The sequence below is a fragment of the Sphaeramia orbicularis genome, chromosome 13, assembly GCF_902148855.1.
Source record: "Sphaeramia orbicularis chromosome 13, fSphaOr1.1, whole genome shotgun sequence".
In the NCBI taxonomy this organism is placed as follows: domain Eukaryota; kingdom Metazoa; phylum Chordata; class Actinopteri; order Kurtiformes; family Apogonidae; genus Sphaeramia; species Sphaeramia orbicularis.
In genome coordinates, this window is record NC_043969.1 from 28548933 (window position 1) to 28572115 (window position 23183).

The following is a 23183-nucleotide window of genomic DNA, read 5'->3' on the forward strand; positions in this document are numbered from 1 at the left end:
TCCACAACATTTACTTGTTCTGAGAGCCTTACTTTTTTTGTAGTCCAGTAAAATCCATCTCCCAAAGTTTTTATGATTTTTAGTGTTTATAATAACTCTCTGAATACTACTATTACATAGGGATTTTTGATTTTTTCTGAGCTAATGAAAAGTTGAGTTTTACTTAAAGTTTAGAATGTAGAAGCTTTACTTGTGGTGTATTTTCACACTGTGGTATTAGATGTGGTAGAAGTATTTTTTAGGCTCAGCCTTTAACACCCATCCAGGGAAAACAGATGAAAAATAGCTTTTTGCACATTTACATGAATGTTTATCAATGTGTACTTTCTCTCTAAAATAAACTAAAAAAAATATCAATGGAAAACACAAATAAATAAGACGCTTAAAGTTACAAAAGTCATTAATTGCAAAACAGATTTATTGCAATGTTGACTACTATAATACTTCTTTGTAGTGTTTAAATGATGTTGCTGAATAAATGATCATTAGTTGAAGGGAAATTAAAGAAAAGTATAAATGTATAGGATGAAGCAGTTAAACGATGTCAGCAAAAAATATAAACTGACATGGCGATGGCTTTTATTTTAGAACAAGGTATGCTGAGAAAAAGATAGATTTCAAATACATACACACATACATTTTCCATGTGTGTTACAAACATCCATGTAGGCTTTCTGCAGAGTCCATATGGAGACGCTGCTCATAAAAAGTCCTCACACAGTCAGAAACTGAAGTAGCCACTATGAAAAGAAAAGGGAGCAGATTGTCAGAGTGAAACACCTGTTATGGCAATGAATAATAAAACATAATAACTGGATACTCACAGCATTAATGCCTCTGTCTTTCACCTCTTGGCTGGTCTCAGATTCATACAGAGCTGAGAGAAAGAAGGGAGGAAATTAGTACTTGATATATATATATATATATATATATATATATATATATATATATATATATATATATATATATATATATATATATATATATATATACATATATATATACAGGGTGGGGAAGCAAAATTTACAATATTTTGAGGCAGGGATTGAAAGACAGTGTATGACCAATTAGTTTATTGAAAGTCATAAGAATTTATTTGCTACAAGAAAATTGACATAATAGAAATTGTTTTTATTCTATGTGTCCTCCTTCTTTCTCAATAACTGCCTTCACACGCTTCCTGAAACTTGCGCAAGTGTTCCTCAAATATTTAGGTGACAACTTCTCCCATTCTTCTTTAATAGTATCTTCCAGACTTTCTCGTAATAGTTTTGCTCATAGTCATTCTCTTCTTTACATTATAAACAGTCTTTATGGACACTCCAGCTATTTTTGAAATCTCCTTTGGTGTGACGAGTGCATTCAGCAAATCACACACTCTTTGACGTTTGCTTTCCCGATTACTCATATGGGCAAAAGTTTCTGAAAAGGTATGGATAATAGTGTTAGGTATGATTATGACATCAATATATGTTTGGTTTCAAAACAATTGACGTAGTGCCTGCTGAGAAAAAACAACTAAATGTTCATTGTAAATTTTGCTTCCCCACCCTATATATATATATATATATATATATATATATATATATATATATATATATATATATATATATATTTTTTTTTTTTTTACAAATGCTCAATGCTCAGTAACGTCACACTCTTCACTACTACTATGTTTTTTTTATGTTAAAACTGAGATTCTGTTGTCCATCCTTATCAATATCTAACGTTTTCTCTTGTCCTTTAATGCTGCAATTTTTGTCTGTAAAGACAATATTTTCTCACAATGTGAACAGTAAAAACCCTATGGAGTAACAAGGTACCTAATATCTGCACAAAAATAGAAGTGTTCATTTTAATGAATGAACACAAAAAGACAAACTGTGTGCACATGGACAAAAAAAGTCCACCACCCAATATTTAATTGGACTGCCATTTGATTTGAGTTTTGATTCCAAGACATATTCGCTATGTTATCATTTATGCCACACTGTACTTATGCAATGTCCCAATGGATGTCAAAACATTTATTTCCATCCATAGCTTCACAAAATTTTTTACCAAGATGTATTGATAATAGAGATTCAGACCACTGTGTAAAGTCTTCTCCAGTACATCTCAAAGATTCTCAGTGGGGTTCAGGTGTGGACTCTGGGGTGTTCAGTTCATGTGTGGAAATGATCTGTGATCTGAACCAGTCTTTCATCAGCCTGATGAGCTTGTTGATCCCTGGTATTGTCCAGTCTTTATGCTCTGTAACAAATTGCTAGTTATTTAAGAGATGAGAAGCTACTCACTGCATCAGTTAGGGTTAAATAACTAAAATATAGTGATCACAGCAGTAATTATCCAATTAAAGCCTCACATCTGTTAACTGAGTTAATTCCAGGTGGGATCTTTTTTTGGGCAGGCTGTGCATAATTATATGGTAGTTTCCCATGATGCATTTGTGTGCTACCAAAAAGCTTGCGCAGCCTGGTGACACTTGACACGAAGCCATGGAAAGGCATGTGAAGCTCTCCAGATGCAAAGCGCTCAGACAGCAGCTGGACCACTTTACCATCACACTGCATTCCTGAGAAACACAGGAATGAATAAAGGTGAGAAGCAAAACACCAACAGACACACTGTGCATATATGGTCACATATGTATGTGTCCATACCGGCATCTTGCAGAGCTGCACTGAGCTCAAATTGGTTCATAGTCCCAGTTGAGTCCTCATCAAACTTGAAAAAGATGGACTGAAAGAGAAAGCAACATCAAAAAGACTAATAATGACGTGCATACCTCTGTGCACACACATCTTCAGCGAGGTGTACCTGCAGATTGCGCAGACTGGTCAGCAGGGTTTCTGTTTGTTTACGGCTGAGACTGGCGTGCCCTTTAGTCTGCCGGCAGAGTTAAGAACATCTCAACAGGACAGATGACCAAGACGTAGAACCATGAGGACGGAGAGTGAAAGGAAGCAGCAGGATGGTGAGATGACTCAGCTCAAGTGCCCTCCTCCTTATCCCTGTCCAGCACATCAACAGCAAGCATCTGCCTCATGTAAATGTCCTGGAGCAATAACCTAATGTGCAGAGGTCAATCAGGTGCTTAACAGCTGCAGTTGCATTATAAAATGTTTAATTAATCAAAGACACTGGACTCCAGACATATACAGTAATGTTAATGTACACTAAGAGGGTAAAAAAATACAGTGAGACAAGAATGTTATTCATATTAAAGCATAAAAAAAAGGATACATCCTCTCCAAAGATGAGCTGTCTGCATGTTTCCAGGGGCAGATGGTAATCTTTGTCCAAAACTGTAAAAGACATGAAGATTAATACAGTGAAAGAAAAATACAGTTTAAATTGAGTTTTGATTGAGGAAAGGTGAAGGTGAGGACAAAGTGTTGTTACTAATATTACTTAATCATGCTTTATTTACTCTATCTGCAGCTGTGAGCCTCTGTCTAGACTCATGACCTCTGTGCCTCCGTTGTTTTAAGTCTACAAGAACGGGTAACTGCTTTGCTCCCATCTAGTGGCCTTATGGGGTATTGCAGGATCAAATACTAGCGTACAAGGCCATGTTTCACAAAGTGGGAACAGTGAAAACTGCACTGGTTGACACCGGAATAAGAGAAACTCGATGTTTAACCCTCAGCTTGGTGAGTTTAGTTAAACTCTGAGTCAGTTACTTTGATGACTTACAGGCAGGTTTTCTTCATAAACCTTTGCATATTCAAAGCATGGATACACTGGTTGATCCAACATAATCATTATAATTCAGGAGGGGAAAATCACCTTCGTTGTTATAGCCTATTTGATATTATGTTGTCTGTTACTATGTGCTGCAGTGATTAATTTACACACTTTGCTTGATAGCTTCACACTGTACTGAATAAAATCTGTGTATTTTCATAAATTAATCCAAGTTTTTTTTTTAATAGCCTGCACATGAAGAAATCTGACTGGTTGTCAGGACAGTTCATGTACAAAGAAACTTTACATGAATATTCTGTGAATTCTTTCTTACTTGCCATTCGACTTCAGTGAATCATCTCTGTCATAATATACAGTTACACTGAGGCTATATTCAGTTGTGCTATTGCTACAAGATAATGTGGAAAAAGTAAACAATTGTTGCAGTTTAAATTAATATTTTTAAACTAATGTTACTTGCTGCACTTGTACATGAAAATACAGGTTTATTGAGTTTTAACATGTAATTTTAACCGCAGATTCATGAAATCATGTCACTCATCTATCTATAATCTATTGTCTCTTGTTATTGCCTTTTGGTGCCTCCTTGATTTTATTCCTACCAGGTTAAGATACTGAATAAATACAATACATTAATACATTTCATGGTAATCAAAAATAAATTATGTAATAGCAGTGTATTGATATTCTTCATTGTCTTTTTATTCTCTACAGCTGTTAAATTCCAAATATGCATAGTCTATAAACACACTTATTTTGCATTTTTAAAAACTTCTTTTTACCTTGAGTGAATTAACATTTAGACTCTGCCTTTTGATTAACTGTTGCCATGGTGAATAGCCATTGCTTAGCTCCATTAATAATGGCTTTTTTCATTCATCGCGCCTGTGCTTAACTCAGAGTGAACACTCAGAGTTCAATTCAACTCAGTTCAATTCAGTTCAGAGGGAATGTATCAAATATAGGTGAAGAGATGGTGAACAGCAATCAGACAACTGGTACAAAACCTAAATTCTTTCAGTGAACATTCCCTGAACATTCTTCAGTGTGTCTCAGAATATGTTAGTGTTTCTAACCTGAGTTGAACAGCTTCATGACATCTTTAGCATGGAGTTTGTCATCCTAGTGAAGAAAAGACAGTGTTGGTTAGTTCTATCTATCTATCTATCTATCTATCTATCTATCTATCTATCTATCTATCTATCTATCTATCTATCTATCTATCTATCTATCTATCTATCTATCTATCTATCTATCTATCTATCCATCCATACATCCATACATCCATACATTCTTACATGGCCTGCCTCGTCATTGAATGTTTTCAGAACCCTCATATGATCCTCTGGGGAGACTGGAGTTGCCATGACCTGCAAGGCACAAGCAGAAATAAATGTACTTGCTCAACTGATTTGGATTTATTTACAATATAATATGTACATCAGCGTCTGTAAACTCACTTGGAGGAAACCAGAGGAGCAGGTGAAATCCTGAGTCCTGAAACACAAAAGACACAATTCTTCATTGAATCACAAAAATGCAACCATTGACTGACTTGACTAATGCAGATAGTAAGGATTAGTCATATAATCTTGTGAAGGCTAATTGCAATTGTAAAAATGATAATACATCTAACAGTGTGGGTGACTATGACTGTGTAGTTGAGATTCAGTGATTCAGAATGATGTGGAAACATCATGAAGTGTGAGCGTATGATTTAACAGGTAGGAGGAGAGAAATTCATAACACATTCAGAAGTAAATGATAGCTGTTGTATTTTTAATATAACAAAGGGACATAACTTTAAACTATATGGTCTTCTGATGGTTTATGTCCCATGTTTACAGTCTTATTTTGGTTCACTAAGTTATTTGTCCAGTGTCACCCCAGTGTGTTTCCAGTCTTGGAAAAGATTCGGATGAAGAACTCTGAGGCTTGGTTGGGTCGGTAGGTGGAGGCGACAAGGACATAGTGGCCCGGGTCCAGATGCACCTTCCTCCACACACCCCTGGAAGACACAAACGTTTGGAAATGTTCATCATTTTGATTAGTTTGTCGAATAGTATCTTATAAAACACACTTTATGCAAATAATACAGTTCAGATCATAAACATTTGCAGTTATGCATTTTTAGTTTGGGATTTTGAAATAATATGACAGATGCTAAATTAATGTGCCAAGTCTTTTTGGAAGCTTGGTGTCATTTATAGTTTTGGTTCATACAATAGTCTGGATATGTACAGGTATTTTGAAACAATATGGACCTATAAACCAGGTAAATCAAACACTTCATCACTACATCATGGGCAAGCATTTTTCACAAGGATGTTCATGACTGATGACGTATAAAAAAGCTTAAGGTTTAAAGGTTTAAGGTTAACTAGCTGTATTATCCCTGTGGGGAAATTCAATCACTGCATTTCACTCATACACAGCTCGTAGCATTAGCATTAGCAAGTGGCACACATTAGGGGCAGCTGCCATTGAAGGTGCTCAGGGACCAATTCCACAGGGGGCAAGGGCGCTGATAGTGGGGTAGATAATAGTAGATTGTTTCCTTATTTACGAAGATGATTATTATTTTAGGAACATAGTGGGTACACACAGTTATCACAGCTTAAGAGGAAAATTACTCTGGTGGTCCTAAGAAACTGAAGTTTTTACCTTTATAAGTAGTTTCTGAATAGTTGTTTGAACACAGTAAAATTTTAGCCCACTGTCCAGAGACATGCACCATACAAAGTTAACTGGTCCCATAAGTAGCTGGAATAGTCACCAGGATCCCCATGACCCCCTTTATGAGAAACTGGGTTGGAAAATGAATGAATGAGTGAATGAAAATCGTGTTTTACCTCTGAGCCTTGTATTTCCCAGAACGACCAACAGGGCGATTTTTCATGAAGAAACTTCTGTCCAGACACATACCCTGGAGCTGTATGAAGAAATAAGTATTATGAAGAACGTATATTATTTCAGATATCATGAACTGTTTAGTCTATAAATTTTTATTGCATAAAGGATGATAATAAATGTTGATAATAAAAGTTCATAATAAAAAGTAATTTAGAAATGAAGAGGTACTCACCTCAGGGGGAACCTGCAAAACAGATGCACAAGGACAGATGTAAGTTTATCCACAGGTTGAGAATATGTCAAAAGTGATTAAAGTTTTTTTTTTTTTTTTTTTTTTACCTTGTAGATGTGGAAAGCAATGTAGTAGAAGCTGACTTTATTTTTCAAGCGGCGGTCCTTCTGAAGGAGCTCCACCAACACTGTGCACTGTTGGGCTTTCTTTGCTTGCTTCTCTGTTATTTTCTCCTCTTCAACAGCCTCATCATCATCCTCCTCATCATCCTCACTGTCTTCATCCTCATTTTGGTCCTGCTCGGTGAGAACCAACTCAAACTGGGGGTTTTTCCAGAAAGATCCTATCAAAACAAAAATTAGCATGAGGCTTAATGTGAGGCTTCAGTATGCAAAATTTGCTGATGTAAACTCTTAAAACATACGCTTGTATCTGCGGCTGCCCCCAGCTGAGCTGCCCGTTACCCAGAATCCTTCATGTTCACTGATGGTCCAGGTAGATTGTGGGGCAGAAGAGTCCAGCACATCAGGATTCACACTGCACAGTTCCACCTCCTCAAAGAAGTGGCTGAAATCCTCAGCACTTATCCTAATCCAGAGAACATTTATGTAAGAGGTGTTGTTGTCCGTGAGAGGTTTTATAATGATAATAATAAATTCAATTTAATTCAAAACAAACTAAATCACACAGAATAGAGCAATCAAAGGACATCAGTTCTGGTATGGGGGTGGGACTGGATGTTACTTTGAAAAAGTGGGTTCCGGTTATCTATAAAGAGAGAAAGAAACACAGAAGACTTCTGATCCATGGTCCTCGACCTGGAGTTGGGAGTGGATAGTTTTCCCATGTTGGAGGGGTGGATATTCCATGGGTGTAGGGGTGAAAGAGGGCAGAAAGAACATGGGTGGACTTCAGGACTCCATTACATTTGTGTGAGCATAGTGAGGGCTACAGAGGAACCAAAGGGAGCTTGATTCATCTTAATAAGACTTGAAAATGTGTTCTTTTGTTGGTCTCTAAACATATTTAAAATGTGCTATTTTGTTTTTCTGTATTTTCATAACCATGGTTTAAGTACAATAAGTACAATTAGGCTATTATTTCAAGTATGATTCATACATGATTCTACTGTAGTGGCTACTTTACCAGTTCAAGAAGGGCGGGGGGGCTGCTGTTGTAATGTCGTCAATAACTGATGCATTCATTGAACAACTGCTCTGGTCCATTTGAAAGTGAATTTATTGATAACTTACCAAAACTGAGTATTTGTATTAGCTTGAGGTTTCTGCCTATTGAAAGGAAGTTTTTCCTCGCCACTGTCACCAAGCGTTGGCTCCTGGTGGATTCTGTTGGGTGTCTGTGAATTGGCTCATTAAGAGTCTGATTTAGACCAGCTCTAAATGTTAAGTGTCATGAGATAACTTTTGTTATGATGTGGCACTATATAAATAAAATATGATTGATTGGTTGATTTATTAATTGTGTACTTACAAATATTGCAAATCACACAGTACACATGCTAGCATGTTTTAAGAGCGATTCATAAGCATGGATGCCTCCACAATCATAACACTTGTTGCTGCTTTACGCTGACTTCCTTGTATACATTCATTCATTCATTCATTCATTCACTCATTCCAGAAACAGAAGCGCCACATGGTGGTTGGAGGTGGAAACAAATAAACAGAAAATGGCTCCTACACTTACCAGTATGAATGATGATATATAAGACAAAATCAAGTGTAATGAATATATTTGTCTTTTTGTTTTGTTTTGTTTTGTTTTATTTTGAGCAACTGAAATGTAAATAATGAAAGAAGACTGGGCAGAGACAACAGAGATAATGATTTATAATGGATTTGCTTCCCCTTCATGCCTTATTAAAACTGAAGACAAAATATTTAAAGTGAATCACTATTATTACAAAAATAAGCACTGTTTGTCATATATTAGGAACCTGTCTCATCAAACCACAAAAACTGAAATCAGTGAGCTCATCCGAGAGCCATGGTATAGATTCCATACCACTGGGCCAGTTTACAGTATATTCTATACTATAGGTTCTATAGTATAGACTAGAAGCACTCGGAGAGCGCAGACCTCCGCCAAGGCTGATCAGTGGCCCCCCCCGTGGGCCCCCCCACCCCCGATCACCACCAAAATTTAATCATTTCTTCCTTATCCCATTTCCAACAAACCCTGAAAATTTCATCCAAATCTATCCATAACTTTTTGAGTTATGTTGCACACTAACGGACAGACAAACAAACAAACAAACAAACAAACAAACAAACAAACAAACAAACAAACAAACAAACAAACCCTGGCAAAAACATAACTTCCTTGGCGGAGGTAAATATAGTGTCAACTGGTGTGTTTCATACCAGAACTCTCCATCTTCTTTCTTTCTCAGCTCAATCCTTTGCTTCTCTGCAGCATCCACCTCATTCCACTCTTTACTCCTGCAGTCACACAAAGGAAGAAGAAACCTCAACATCTGAGAAGGTTTAATAATCTCTCTGTAAAACACAAATACCCAGCAGGCCCTACTTGTCACTCCAGGGTCCACGATATTCAACAAAGCCCCAGGGGTTCCTCAGCCGATACAGCAAAATCTCATCTGATGCTTTTTGCACCTAAAATGCAAAATAAATGTAAATACACTGGTACTCATTTGCATATAAAATGCAAAATAAATGCAAAGTAACTGGTCCTCAAAATTACAGATTTACAAGTGTTTACAGGGTTGGTTTTAACTAAAACAGTTTTGATATTACATGAGGTTTGATTACATTAGATCTAGATTAAAATGACTTTCAGTTTGTGCAATGTTGAATATTGTTCACCAAATGTTTATTCTTGTGGGTTTTTTTTTTCCTTTTCCAGACTCTTGATGAATGTATTAGTAGGCTAAATCATTTTGTTGTAACTTTACAAACTCACTTATCTTTGATTTCTCCTTGAGCAACTGCAAACACAACCATAACAAAAAGATGCCATATACTCTTAAATATAAGCAGAAAATCTGCCTTGTTCGGCTTGATTCCTTGAAACTATAATAAATAATGATAAAAGTAGAACCACTTGAAGAATTACTATAACAAATAGTAAAATGTAAGTTTTGCTTACCACAAGCAACAAAAAACAAGTTTTTCAAAACAGACTTAAAATTGTTAAACTTAGAAGTCATGCAAGCAGTTACACTCTGTTCCTTTACTGGATTATTATCCAAACCGCTGATTTAGGTAAGCACTTTTTATATCTAGCTCAAAGGAAGAATATCTTATAACGACAATGTTTTCTTCAGTGAGAAATGAGAAGACTTTTCTACTGACAATATACTTAAAAAGATTACTCTCAGAAACACAACTTCTTTACTTTCTTGAAATCTCGTTTTTGCAGAGCAGGAAGAATGAAGTGTTCAAAACTGAATCACATCAAATTATGTAAAATGACATAAAAATTGATTTAAGAGACTGCATAAGGTAATATTTAGATCAGAAAAGTTGGGAGGATGATTGTACTCGTAAATTGTAAATGGACTTCCTCTACTGTAATCCTTCAGATGAGATGACAGTGTGACGTGATACTGACCTTGTCAGTGTCAGTGATGGCATAAGCGTGGCCCTTTATCAGCCCATCTGCTGTCACTTTACCAATGTCATGGTAGCTGCTGGCCTGTGCAAATTAAGAGTAAGTGGTTCATAATTATGTTATTATGTTATCTGTGGATGACATAGAGTGACAGAGGACATTCGCACACCACATTCATTAAAGTCTTCATCAGTGGAGATCTCTGGTAACTACACTGGATGGTACAGTAAGTCCTTCATGTGGTGGCCATGTTTTTGATGACAGAAGCGCCTCCCCAGGTGTGTTCCTTTAGTTGTCAATATGCTACAAACAGGGGTGGAAAAACATTTTTGGACATCACATGCATTTGTGATATATTTCATGAAGAATCACTCTCTGCCAAGTATTGTTCCATTCCCCAAACCCACATGCTCCACTCTGCACGTATACTGTCCAGTTGAGGTCAAAACTGAATGTTTCAGTAAGAGAAACACATTCAGGGTATGACATGTTGAAACTGTCAAGAATTTAGTTTTGTTATTTTTTCTTGTTGACAATAATAAAAAACAAAACTTTTGTACTTTTTTGTGTCTGATGCAGCCACTCCTTTTGAAACACAAAAAAGCAAATATTTCATGGTAATATTAGACAATGTGTAAAATTTTGATAGTGTTCAAAAATGTCTTTCCACTTCGATATTTCCAGGTCAAATACTATTTGTAGCTAAAGGTGAACTGAAGCTTCATTTGACTCAAAATTATTCTTTGTGCAGATTATGGTGATGTGTTGATACTCATGTGTGCACCTTTGTGGGTATTTGTTGTAGATTTTAGAGTTGTGTGTGAGTGTAAAATACCTTGATGAAGCAGCTGAGCAGGCTGCCTCTGGACAGGGCAGCAGTGAGACACCTCCAGAGGACAGGAGGGGTACGTGAGGACACACTGTGTGAGTATGCGATGCCTCCTGTGAAATCCTCCATCCCCTCTGAAATATTACCCCCTTTGAGGCTCCCGTAGGATCCAATCAGCCTGCACATGAGAGTTGAGAGCGTTATCGCTAGGGGCTCTGAATTTTAGTTAAGTCACTGTAGTGACAAACACACACACAGTAGGAGTGGGTGATCTCAGACATTCCAACCCAGAAACATATGCTGGTAATGACAACTGACTTGGCGTAGGCTTTTTCCACCAGGGCGCTCCAGTACTCGTTGCGAGTGTGAGAGTAGCTGAAGAGCAGACGGCCCTGGCGTACTGGCAGCCGATCATCCACAACCACCTCCACCCACTCACCATACTGCCAGAACTACACAGGGACACAGAGAGACGGAGACAGACGGAGGGAGGATGTAAGGAACCAGGAAGAGGTAAACTGTAAAGACATGAACCACCTGAGCTCTGGTGTACAGCCACAGGATATGGCAATACCTGGGCAATACTTTTACATTTAAGCATTTAAAGTGGAAGAAATATGCAAATCCTTCATCTAAGTAAAAGCACTGATACTACACATAAAGTAAAAAGTATAAACAAAATGTACCTCAAGTGTAAAAAATAAAACCAATCCCTGTCCTTGTCTGTATTTTGATATTATATGGTGTTGTTAAAATGTAGCCCAGTACATTCACATATCTTCAACCATTCTTAACATTGTTCTAACACTATTATTCAGAAACATAATTAAAACATATGTTAAACTACATTACTCAACATTCTACATTTCACAGACATGTGTGACATCTTTTTTTTTTTTTTTAATGTGCATTGAACAAAAATATAAACGCACCATGTGACACTTTAGATTTTAATAAGATAAGATGTTGCACTATATATTAAATCACACACAGTTTATTCTGTTGATCAATGTGGTATAGATTACTGTCTGTTAGATCATGACAGTGGTGCCTGGCATTCTGGGACATTCAAAGTCATCTTTATTGTCAGTTCTGCCATGTACATTATATACAGAGGATACAGTGGGGGTCAGTTGAAAGAAATCACAACTTCTTGTGTGTCCACCATTGGTGACATTTTGAGGTGTCCTTTTATTGTCCCCAGTATAAGGAGGGCCTGAATACTGTTAACGCTGTTTGAGCAGCATCTGGACATGCCACAGCTGTGTTGTGGGTGGAATCACTGGATCACTGAGCAAGTGCTCATTTGCAGAGATGGACACAAAGGTGTTTTTTTTTGTTTGTTTGTTTTTTTACAAATCAAGAGAATTAACCATGTTTTACAATTATAAGACGTCATGAGCTCATTTTGGGCTGCTCATCTCGCGTTACACAAATATTGTACATGATGCGTTTACATTTTTGCTCAGTGTAGTTGCTATATTGACTGTAGTATTCTTCACTATTTAAAAACATAAATCATATGCCATGCAATAGGAAAAGTATATAAACCATATTGTTCCAGGAGTGAAACAGTTTGCTCTTTATCTAAAAGCAATAACATAAAAAATAATTCACCATCAGCAAAATGTATTTAAAGTATGAGTTGTAAAAGTAGTTACTCTCAATGGTGTCTATCTGCTCTCTACTATTATTTGTGATGTATTTTGATGTTCATCACCACTGCATTCATTTGTACGTGTTTTACAGTTGTAGATGTCTAAAGTAACAATCTTGAATATATTTATGGTATGCCCAGTCTACTGGGACTGCTCAAACTCAGAGGGTTATCTCTTGATGGGACAAACTTACATTTTTGCATACAGCACCGTCATAACATTTCTTTTGACTGAATCATCAACATTAAAGTCAATCATGCACGTTGACTGAAATGCCTTGACAGCTTGTAATAACTTTGTTTATCTCATACCAACATTCGGTTCATGAACAAATAACTGCTAAACATCCCCACGGGCCTCAGCTGTGCTCTATGTTTAGTCTTGCATCAGCATGTTAACACTGTCACTGTGAATATATTAGCACAGAGGCACCGCCGTAGCAAAACACAGCCTCACAAAGTAATGTCTGTATTATTGCTATTGAAAAAAATGCTGTTTCAATCCCTGCCTGAGGAGTCAAAAAAAAAAAAAAAAGATTTTTTATGTGAATGTACTAAAAAAAATATGTTCTTCTGCTTCAGCTCCACAACATCAGCTGATCTCAGACATCCTGCAGAAATAGTGTGTCCTTTGTGTGGACAGAACAGAGCAAATGTCCCACGTTTTAAGCTTTATAAGAACAAATGATACTAATCAAGTGTTTATCAAAGTGTACTGCAAATTTTAAATATATTCAGAAAATCTGTGCAAGAAAATGTAATAGATTTGAATGTAACAAACAATTAAAATGTAATTTTGACTCTTTCATCCAAATAATCTGAGGCTGGCTTTGTCCTCTGAATATAAAATGATTGTATTCTCTCATAAATAGAGTCAGGAAAGTTGCAGTCACATAAAATACAAGTTAATTAAGAAGTCCTGCACACAATGAAGACTTAACCCATAAGGACCCATTGTTACTTTTGTGGTAGTTCCCAAATGATTTTGTTTCTATATGTATCCTTTCTTAAGTGATTTATTGACATTTATTGTAATATTATCTTTTTTATTTTGTGCTTTTTCAGTGAAAATCATGTATTTGCCAGCATTTAATTCACTGATCATGTAGATGTACGTAGAAGTTAATATCATATCAAAAATAAAGAAAACTAAAGAAAAAGTGACTTTTTCCAGTCAAATCTATCATTAACTGAACATAAACCCATTGTCTCCATCCACTGTCATTGATCCAACTCCATGGGTTTTACTGGTGAATCAATGTTGTAGAAGATGAAGGTGTTTCCATGGTAACTACGGAGCCTCTGAACGTCCAAATGGGTCATATTTGATGACCACGAAAAGATGAGAAACTGCATTTTACACCAATTATTTACATGGATTGATAGGATTTATAGATCAACAGGTATTAAACATTTACATCAGTAGATGGTTTTGGTCAGCGGTGGATGTTTGGGTCTTTTTGGGTTAAACTATACCCTATTTAGTGTATTTTCCATGTTTTTAATAGATAGACATCATATCAAAATGTCAGACCTCTTAACATCAGTGACATGTCCCAGATTTGTTAAATCTAGTCAGCCCCTGCATAAATGAAAACTAACCTGACATATGCTCATTAAAATATTCTATCAAACAACTTAAGTTTTTGTTCTTGTTTTTTTTTAAACATAAACTCATCAAAAACGCATGTTTTAATACATCAGTGTTAAGTATTTGATCATCCTGTTAGTTCTTGAGTCTTGATATTTGTCAGTCTGTTCTTACATTTGCAGCCCTTACTCATAGTTATTAAACACAAACGGAGTCTTTCTAGATAATGATTTAGGCCGTTACGTGTTTGGGATAATCTAACATTGTCAGGAAATTAGAAATGATAGAAACCAGTAGTTTTATATTTTACAGTCCTGGTTCATAGAAAAATACCAAAAGTATTTCCAGATAAAAAGTTACAGTATCAAATATTATTATATTATTCCTGTTGTATATCCTGAGTGGAACATAAGTGAAAATGGATTTCAGCTTTATAATTTGGTAATTACCATTACTCCCTCCATGAATTCTCATTGGTTATCACAAGAGTTATCACATGGTCATTACTATCATAATTACATAGTCATTTATAAGTTTATTACCAATGTATTACCAAACTATTATCATTTTATTACCGGCCTGTACTGTCATTTTTGGAGTGAATTTGTGAAATATCTTACCAAAGCAAAGTATATTTATAAAGCAGTTAAAAAGATGAATGATACACTTGTTTTGGAGACATGCAAGATGAAGAATTAAGGTGTCAGTCAGGTCTGTGACACTCACTGGTGGTTAAGTCAGTTATGTTGTTTTGGTTTAGGCTTTTTTTTTTATTGTTGTTGTGAGAGACGTACCTGCACTATGATAGTGTAACTATGAATGAGATAAACATAAAGGTGAAAATTGGATTTATTTAGAATTAGAAAAATGGGTTTATAGTTCTTCCCAGTCCCTTTTGGACAAGCGAAATTATTAACATAGATATTCTTTATTTATGCCCTGTCCATTTGGTGTATTTGTTCTATTTAAGTCTTGCTTTGTCGATTTAATTATTACCTGTTTGATACAAATACCCTAAGTGTACCAGAGTCTTTATCCTCTATCAGTGATATTTTTTTTACATTAGTTTGTAGATAAGATTTTGTGTGATAGTTATTGAACGAGTTATTCCAAATCTCAGATGACTCTGCATTTTAGTGTGTTTTTCTGTTTTTATTACTCTATATCAACAAAATGAGACATAAAAATTAAAATTAAACATAAAGATGAGTTAAATCTCAATGCAGCTACTGGCCATGAATGAGGTATAGATGTTAGTGGCAGAAAACAGGCCTGCACTGGTTTTTCCTCTGTTGTAGCTGTGTGAGTCTTTGTCTTTGTGTGTGTGAGTAATGTGTGTCCCAGGAGTAGTCACTACTTGCATGTCTGGACTTCTCTCCCATCACCCTTGCAGGACAAAATGAGTTTCCAGTCCTTCCATCCTGCGAGTTAAGTCATGTCTAGTTCTCCCCAACAGAAGGTCCAACACTCCAGGGCAAAATAATCAGTTAGCAACAACCGTAACGCGATTCCTATCTCTGTTTTTCATAAGACTGACTGGTATGATAAGACAATATTTTATTGATCTGCGTGCGTTGGAACCAGTAAATGTTCTAACTGAAATATGAGCTTTCAAGATTAAAATCAGCGACTCTAATATAGATTGAATGTTGTTTGTGTCTGTCTGCGAATGAGACCTCCATGCTGTGATCACACCAGGATGAGTTGATACCTGCTGCTGCTTTCATTAAATGCTGGAGCTGTGGCACAACAGCGTAAATGCAGATGTACAAAGAGGTGCTGCTTTTGTGAAACCGTAGATCACTATTCTGGATGACACAGAATGAGCAAGTGTGGATTTGTTACATCAGTAACAATAATAATAAGTCTTAATTCACTATTTATATGTAAGCAGCCTTGGATAATAGAAAAGTTAATGTGGCTCAGAAAAAAACCTATGTTTGTGTCAAAGCTGATTCATACATATAAGAAATATGTTTGGTATAACACAACAGCACATAGTATTTTCAACACTAGACTTCTCACTCCCACTCATATTATCTGCATCCTTGCTTCTACGCTCCGTTGTCTACCATCAGCAGTTTAACACTTCTTTACTCCTCTGTAAGCATTCCAGCCTGTGTGAATGTTGAACAGAGTTTACACTTATCAAATGCACATGTCTGGTTCTGCAGAAGAAGTCACAAATAAAGCAAAAAAAGCTGCCTCATCTAAATTTACTTGGAGAAGAAGAGCTATTGAAACGTATTTATTTGAACAAAAATCTCCCTGCAATGAAATATAAGGGTTTCTTTTTTACTAAATAAAGTATTTTAAATTATTAAATAGACAAATATAAGATCTTAAACAATATGATTACAAATTACAGAACTGTACAAAAGTCTTAGGCCACCTTGAGCTTTGTTATTTTGACAGGGTTGAAATGAGCATACAAACTTCTTATTCATTATCTTTTCTTCAGATATAACAAGAGAATACAGGAAATATGTGCACAGCCTTAAAAGACCCACGATAAATGGAACTAAATGGGGTCTAAAGGTTAAAGTCACTATTTAGTGTGACCTCTGACCCCATGACAGGAAGCAGCACAAACAGTTGGAAACATCTGACATGTGTTGAATGAAACCTGGTTTAAAACATCAGAAAACTAATGCAATAAATCTAATATTGTCTGAACAAAAGGGTTAAAGGTTAAAGATATGTCAAGTGCAATTGGAGGTCACATTAAATACAACCACTTTGGTTTATAGCTGTTTTTACCTTTAAACTTTGGATTTTTCTTCTGTACATACTTCACATATTTCCAGATTGTATCTTAGTACAGAGACTAAGAAGTGCATATGTGTGGTTATTAAAATTTTTAACAAACCTTTTTAACAAACCTATTGTTGGCAAGAGAGTTTTACACAGTACTGTACTTTTTTCTGCCCAGCAAAGTAAAAATTACAACACACTGCCCATGAGGGTCACTCACCCATAAAGACTCAAACATCCACTGATGACCAAAATCATTTACTGATACAAATAGTTAAATCAGTGTTGATCCATTTATCCTATCAATCCATGTAAATATTTGGTGTAAAATGCAGTTTGTCATCTTTTCATGGTCATCAGATATGACCCATTTGGACGTTCAGAGGCTCTGTAGTTACCATGTGAACACAGTCATCTTCTACAGCATTGATTCACCAGTAAAACCCACGGAGTTGGATCAATGACAGTGGATGGAGACACTGGGTTTATGTTCAGTTAATGATAGATTTGACTGAAAAAGTCACTTTTTCTTCCTTTTTCTCTGTTTTTGATATAATAACCCTCAACTTAAATTTGAGCTTTTATGAACCTCTACATGATCATTAAATTACATACAGGAAAATACCTGGTTTTCATTTAAGAATACAATATACAAAGCATAATATAAGAATAAATGTTAATAAATCACTTACAAAAGGTTAAAAATGGAGAACAAATTATTTGGGAACTGACACAAAAGTAGCACTGGGTCTTTATGGGTTAAGCTAATTCTTAATTAGTGATTAAAATTAAGTGTCTATTGTGGTTAAAATGTTTAGATGAGTGTGTTCTACCAAGCGATGTGTCCACAAAGAGAGGACAATATCAAGCAACACAATATAAAGACTGTGTGACTGTGTGTGTTGGTCATCCGTAAACAAGCAGTGGGTCTCAGCTGGCTTAATTGGGAACAGAGGAGAGTGTAATTATTTTTCTCATTAGTTGAAAAGAGGGAGGCGGTCGGAAGCTGTGTATTTGTAGAATCATTTGATGTACACTCACCCTGAAGTGGAAGATGCCTGCGTAGGACTCGGACAGGCTTTGGTTGGGTGGCACCACCTTGACAAAGAGTTGGGGGTGCATTGTCAGACAGGACAGGGACGCCAACAGCCAGCAGTTACCTGAAAGACAAAACAAACACATGGAGCACATAGGGAACACATCCATTCGTCCGTCCGTCCATCCATCCATCCGTCTGTCCATCCATTCGTCTGTCCATCCATCCATCCATCCATCCATTCATCCATCTGTCCGTCCATCCATTCATCCATCCATCCATCCATCCATCCATTTTCCAAAAAACCATCATCAATTTTTCCATCCATAAAACCACTGATATTACATGAAGCATGACTCATGTTTTTGTCATGTTCTTACAAAAAGCAAACAATTAATAAATCATATTCGGGAATGTGTCCTTTCATCCTATATTTACTGAAAGGAAATGTTGCAGCCTGAAGAAAGGTGTTTTATGCAATTACATTTGGGTTGAAACACCATTTAAATACGCAAAAGTATATTTTATTTTGTCAAAATGTCACTATTAAATAGGCATCTGAATTTAAGCTTTTTAACTCTTTGTCTTTGTTCTGGGTTCTTGGCGTGTCTCTGCTGCCATATCTGTCAGTAAAACCTAAACCTGAGACAGGAGAAGCAGTAGGAGGGCGTACTGATCATCAGTTGATGACATAAACCATCAATCAGAAATCCCAGTGGAGCGAGGAGAGAACGCAGTCACACATAAAAAAACACATGCACCCACTTTACTACAAACAGAAAACAGACTGAACAATGCAGTTTAGTTTTAGGGGAATTTTTGGGTCATTAACTGCAGGCCTGGAATGGATTTGAGGACCCCCAGCAGATTTAAGGTGGGGGAGTACACAGCATCACTCCTATTCCCCCTCGCTCAGCATTTGAAGTCATGTCCACTGGTGTTTGCGGTACAGACACTGAGGCCTATTTCTGCTTTTTGAGGATGATGCACAAAACCACAGAAAGATGGTTTAGATTTAGAATGATGTATTCCTGTTTCAACATTCAGTCTCTGCAGAATAGAGATGAAAAGCAGATTTTAAAGTTTGCAGAAGAATTTTCCTGATGTCCTCACCCAGCTGGCCTTGGCAGATGTCAGTGGTGCCAGTTGTGCCCTCCACAAACACAGCATTCTCACTGATTTCCTTTACAAATGAAGAAAAGAATGAACAATGACAACTTGCAATAAGAGTAAACCACAGCTCAATCACACATGGAAGAAAAATGTCACACATTTGATATTTAGAAGCAGAGTTATTCACTTGTTTTCACTCCTCATGCTAAAAGCTTTAATCAATATTTTAACCAATAAAGCCCCTAAAAGCCACTGGAAACTGAAATCCTCTACTTGTCTAAAATGTTTAATAACTTCTGAACCATGAAACCTATTAATATGTTAAAATAACTGGTGTAAAATGCAGTTTGTCATCTTTTCATGGTCATCAGATATGACCCATTTGGACATTCAGAGGTTCTATAGTGAATGAGGAAACACCGTCATCTTCTACAACACTGATTCACCAGTAAAACCCATGGAGTTGGATCAATGACAGTGGATGGAGACACTTGCTTTTACATTCAGTTATTGATATCGTTGCTGAAAAAGTCACTTTTTCATTAGTTTTCTCTGTTTTTGATATAATGAACTTTGACTTTAAAATGAACTTATATGAACATCTATATGATTAGTCAATTAAATATAGGAAAATACATGATTTTCACCAAAAAAAGCAAAATAAACAGCATAATACTATAATAAATAGTGATAAATCCCTTATCAAAGATTACATATGGAGAAAAATGTATTTGGGAAGTGCCACAAAAGTAGCTCTGGGTCTTTATGGGTTAATCAGTTACACCCAAAATGTGGAGAAAGTTTTTAGTGTCCTGCAGAAAAACATAATAGCTGTTAAATTCCAGAATTTGTAAAGTATTTTAGGTAATTTACATACATGTTAAAAGAGGCTACATCATCAAAGAAATTCCACCAAAGAAGCAAAAGAGTAAATCAGGTCAGTGCTGTATTTCTGTGAATAAATGAGAAAAGTTTTTCTACAGGAGAATAACTATCTGAAAATCTGCATAAGAAACCCTTGTGTTTTAACTGTTACATTCAGTGTTGTAATTCTGCGTTTTCTGTCGCATAAATATACATTTCTTACACAATCTGATAGAGAGAAGGTACAAATTGATGCTTGAAAATGTACCAGGATGCAGGAAATAAATTGTTTGATGCTTAGAATTTCCCTAATTTGTCCTCAGTATTCAGCTGAAACCTAACTGATGAAGAATGTGAATATATAGCATAAGAAAAGAGTGGAACTGTATCCGTAACAAGAGGCATCTGTGCTGCATCTTCACTTTTTTTTGTTTTATTTTTATTTTTTTACATTTTTTATTTGGCTTACTCTTTTTCCGTTAACTTTTGCTCTTGTCTCAATATCTTTAGAACATTTATCAGTGTAATATATCATCTCAGGTTATTTTTTTGAGCAGAATGTCTTGGAAATGTCATCATTTTAGTGCATTATTGATAACAGGCTATTTGTGTGTGTTTGTTGCTCAGACTGCTGTAAATAATAGGTTGTAGCTCTGCTCCTCATACCTGAGCCACACCTTGGAAATGATGGTTTGAAGCAGAAACAGCAGAAGGCAAGGGAGATGCCTTTAATATACCCACATTACCTAACTATTTGACAAATTATACACATTTCTAAGAAAAAACAGATCACTTTCATTCTAAATAGATCATCATTTCTGCAGATTTAATGCCATATGTCCACTGAATTTTCTAAAATCTGTTTCCAGTTTTTTTTGTTGTTGTTTTTTGTTTTTACACAAATACACACATAGTTCTGATCGAACATCTGGGAAACAGCTGTCTGTTCCCTTCAACATACTACTCTCTACCTTGGGTCGCTGCCACTTTATCGCCTTATCGGGGTCCGGGTCTTCAGGCATACCGATGGACTTCTGCTCAGCTGGAAAGACCGGGTCTGAAAACAGCTGACCGGACTTCAGATGCTCTTCCTGCAGAGTCTTGAAGTCCTGGTCCTGAAACTTGACGGGGTTCTCGATGGAGCCCAGAGGAGCCGACATGCTGTCAGTGAATGTATCTGCAGGAGCTGAAATACAAAGTATGTGAGGAGCCGGTGCTTAAATACAGTCGGTACACCCACCAGATCCAGTCCGGACCTCTCAGAGCGCCTCCCTGACCCAGCCCAGGTATGCAGAGCCCCGGGGGCCCCGGAGCTTCGGAGTCAGAGTAATGACACGGTGCCAACAGCCTGTTTGATCTTAATTTACTGTCCATCATCACCATCCTCCTGAGTGGACGATAAGGAACCACAACTGTCTATTAGATCATAAAGAATAAGTAAAGGAGAGCAGCCTGTTTTCTGTGGCTGTTCAACATGAAATAGATTTTTCTTTCTTTCTTTCTTTCTTTCTTTCTTTCTTTCTTTTTTTTTTTTTTTTAATACGGATCATGCTTTTACGCATAAAGTTAGTTGCTCTTTTTGGAAAAAAAAAAAAAAATAGGGGAAAAACAAACTTGAAAAACAATGTAGAATCAGAGTCTGAATCAGAATACTGTACTTCATACTTCATCAGAAGAAATAATCTTCAACATTCACAATCAGATGAAAAAATTAATAAATAAACACAAAACAAGCCTACACAGATGAATTACAGTATAAAAACAGTAAAAGATTGATTTATGGATAAAAAGATCAGTTAGCATAAAATCTACTTCATACTCAACTAACTAATAAATGATTAAGTACTTTCCCATTATTAACCCATAAAGACCCAGTGCTACATTTGTGGCAGTTTCTGAATCAATCCTTCTCTAGATTTAACCTTTCTTAAGTGCTTTATCTCAATTTATTAGAACGTTATCCTTTGAATTTTGTGTTTTTTCAGTGAAAATCAGGTATTTTCCTATATTTAATTCCATGTAGATGTTCATAAAAGGTCAGAGTAAAGTTGAGGGTTATTATATCAGAAATAGAGAAAACTGAAGGAAAAGTGACTTTTTCAACAAAGATATCAATAACTCAATATGAAAACAAGTGTGTCCATCCACTGTCATTTATCAAACTCCATGGATTTTACTGGTGAATCAACGTTGTAGAAGATGACGGTGTTTCCACAGTAACTGCAGAGCCTCTACACATCCAAATGGGTCATAGTTGATGACCATGAAAAGATGACAAACTGCATTTCATAACAATTATTAATATGTATTGATATGATTAGTGGTTCAGAAGTTTTTAAACATTTTAGATCAGTAGATGATTTTGGTCACCAGTGGCTGTTTGGATTTTTATGGGTTAAATGGGGGGGGGGGGGGGGGGACTCCTGTTTGAGATGTGGAAATGGAAGAAAAATAATCTAGACTATTTATACATTTCATTTCCTCCCCTGTAATGGCCTACTAGGTTCATCCACAGATGGATTAACCAACTATATTTCTCTTGTATGGAGGGGGTCCTGAAAGTAAACTCACAGCAGCTCTTGTTCACTTCTGTAAAACTGACGCTAGAGGGCAGTCTGCTCCATCACAAACATGACAGAAAGTACACCAAGACCACAATGCTCGAGGATAGAGTTCACTGTGAAGTCCGATGACAACTGCAAAGAGGAAATTCATGTGAAAATGTCCTGGTGAGCTCCATGTCTGTTCAACAGTAGAATAAAACCAAAAACACATCCCTTCTTCTAGACCCAGACACTTCCATGTACCTTCCTAAATGATGAGAACTACACTGTATTGATCAATATTCCTATATTTATGAGAAATAAAAAAGAAAAAATGCTTTAAAGTTATATGTGAAATGTGCTAAAGGGCAACAGACTCAATATCAAAGGGAAATTGAGGAACAGT

General features: G+C 36.3%; 1 protein-coding gene across 1 annotated transcript; it reads right to left on the bottom strand.

Moving 5' to 3' along the window:
• Window positions 1-413: 413 nt before the first annotated feature.
• capn12 (calpain 12) lies at window positions 414-21400 on the bottom strand. Its single transcript, XM_030151240.1, has 22 exons — window positions 21206-21400; window positions 19371-19440; window positions 18263-18381; window positions 11538-11671; window positions 11226-11397; window positions 10391-10474; window positions 9347-9432; window positions 9181-9258; window positions 7221-7384; window positions 6904-7139; window positions 6797-6808; window positions 6564-6643; window positions 5597-5719; window positions 5172-5208; window positions 5010-5081; window positions 4788-4833; window positions 3247-3308; window positions 2821-2889; window positions 2664-2742; window positions 2459-2575; window positions 825-877; window positions 414-740 (listed from the first exon to the last, which is right to left on the bottom strand). The coding sequence occupies exons 1-22, from the start codon at window positions 21392-21394 to the stop codon at window positions 714-716; spliced, it is 2109 nt and encodes a 702-aa protein (XP_030007100.1). The 5' UTR covers window positions 21395-21400; the 3' UTR covers window positions 414-713.
• Window positions 21401-23183: the final 1783 nt, after the last annotated feature.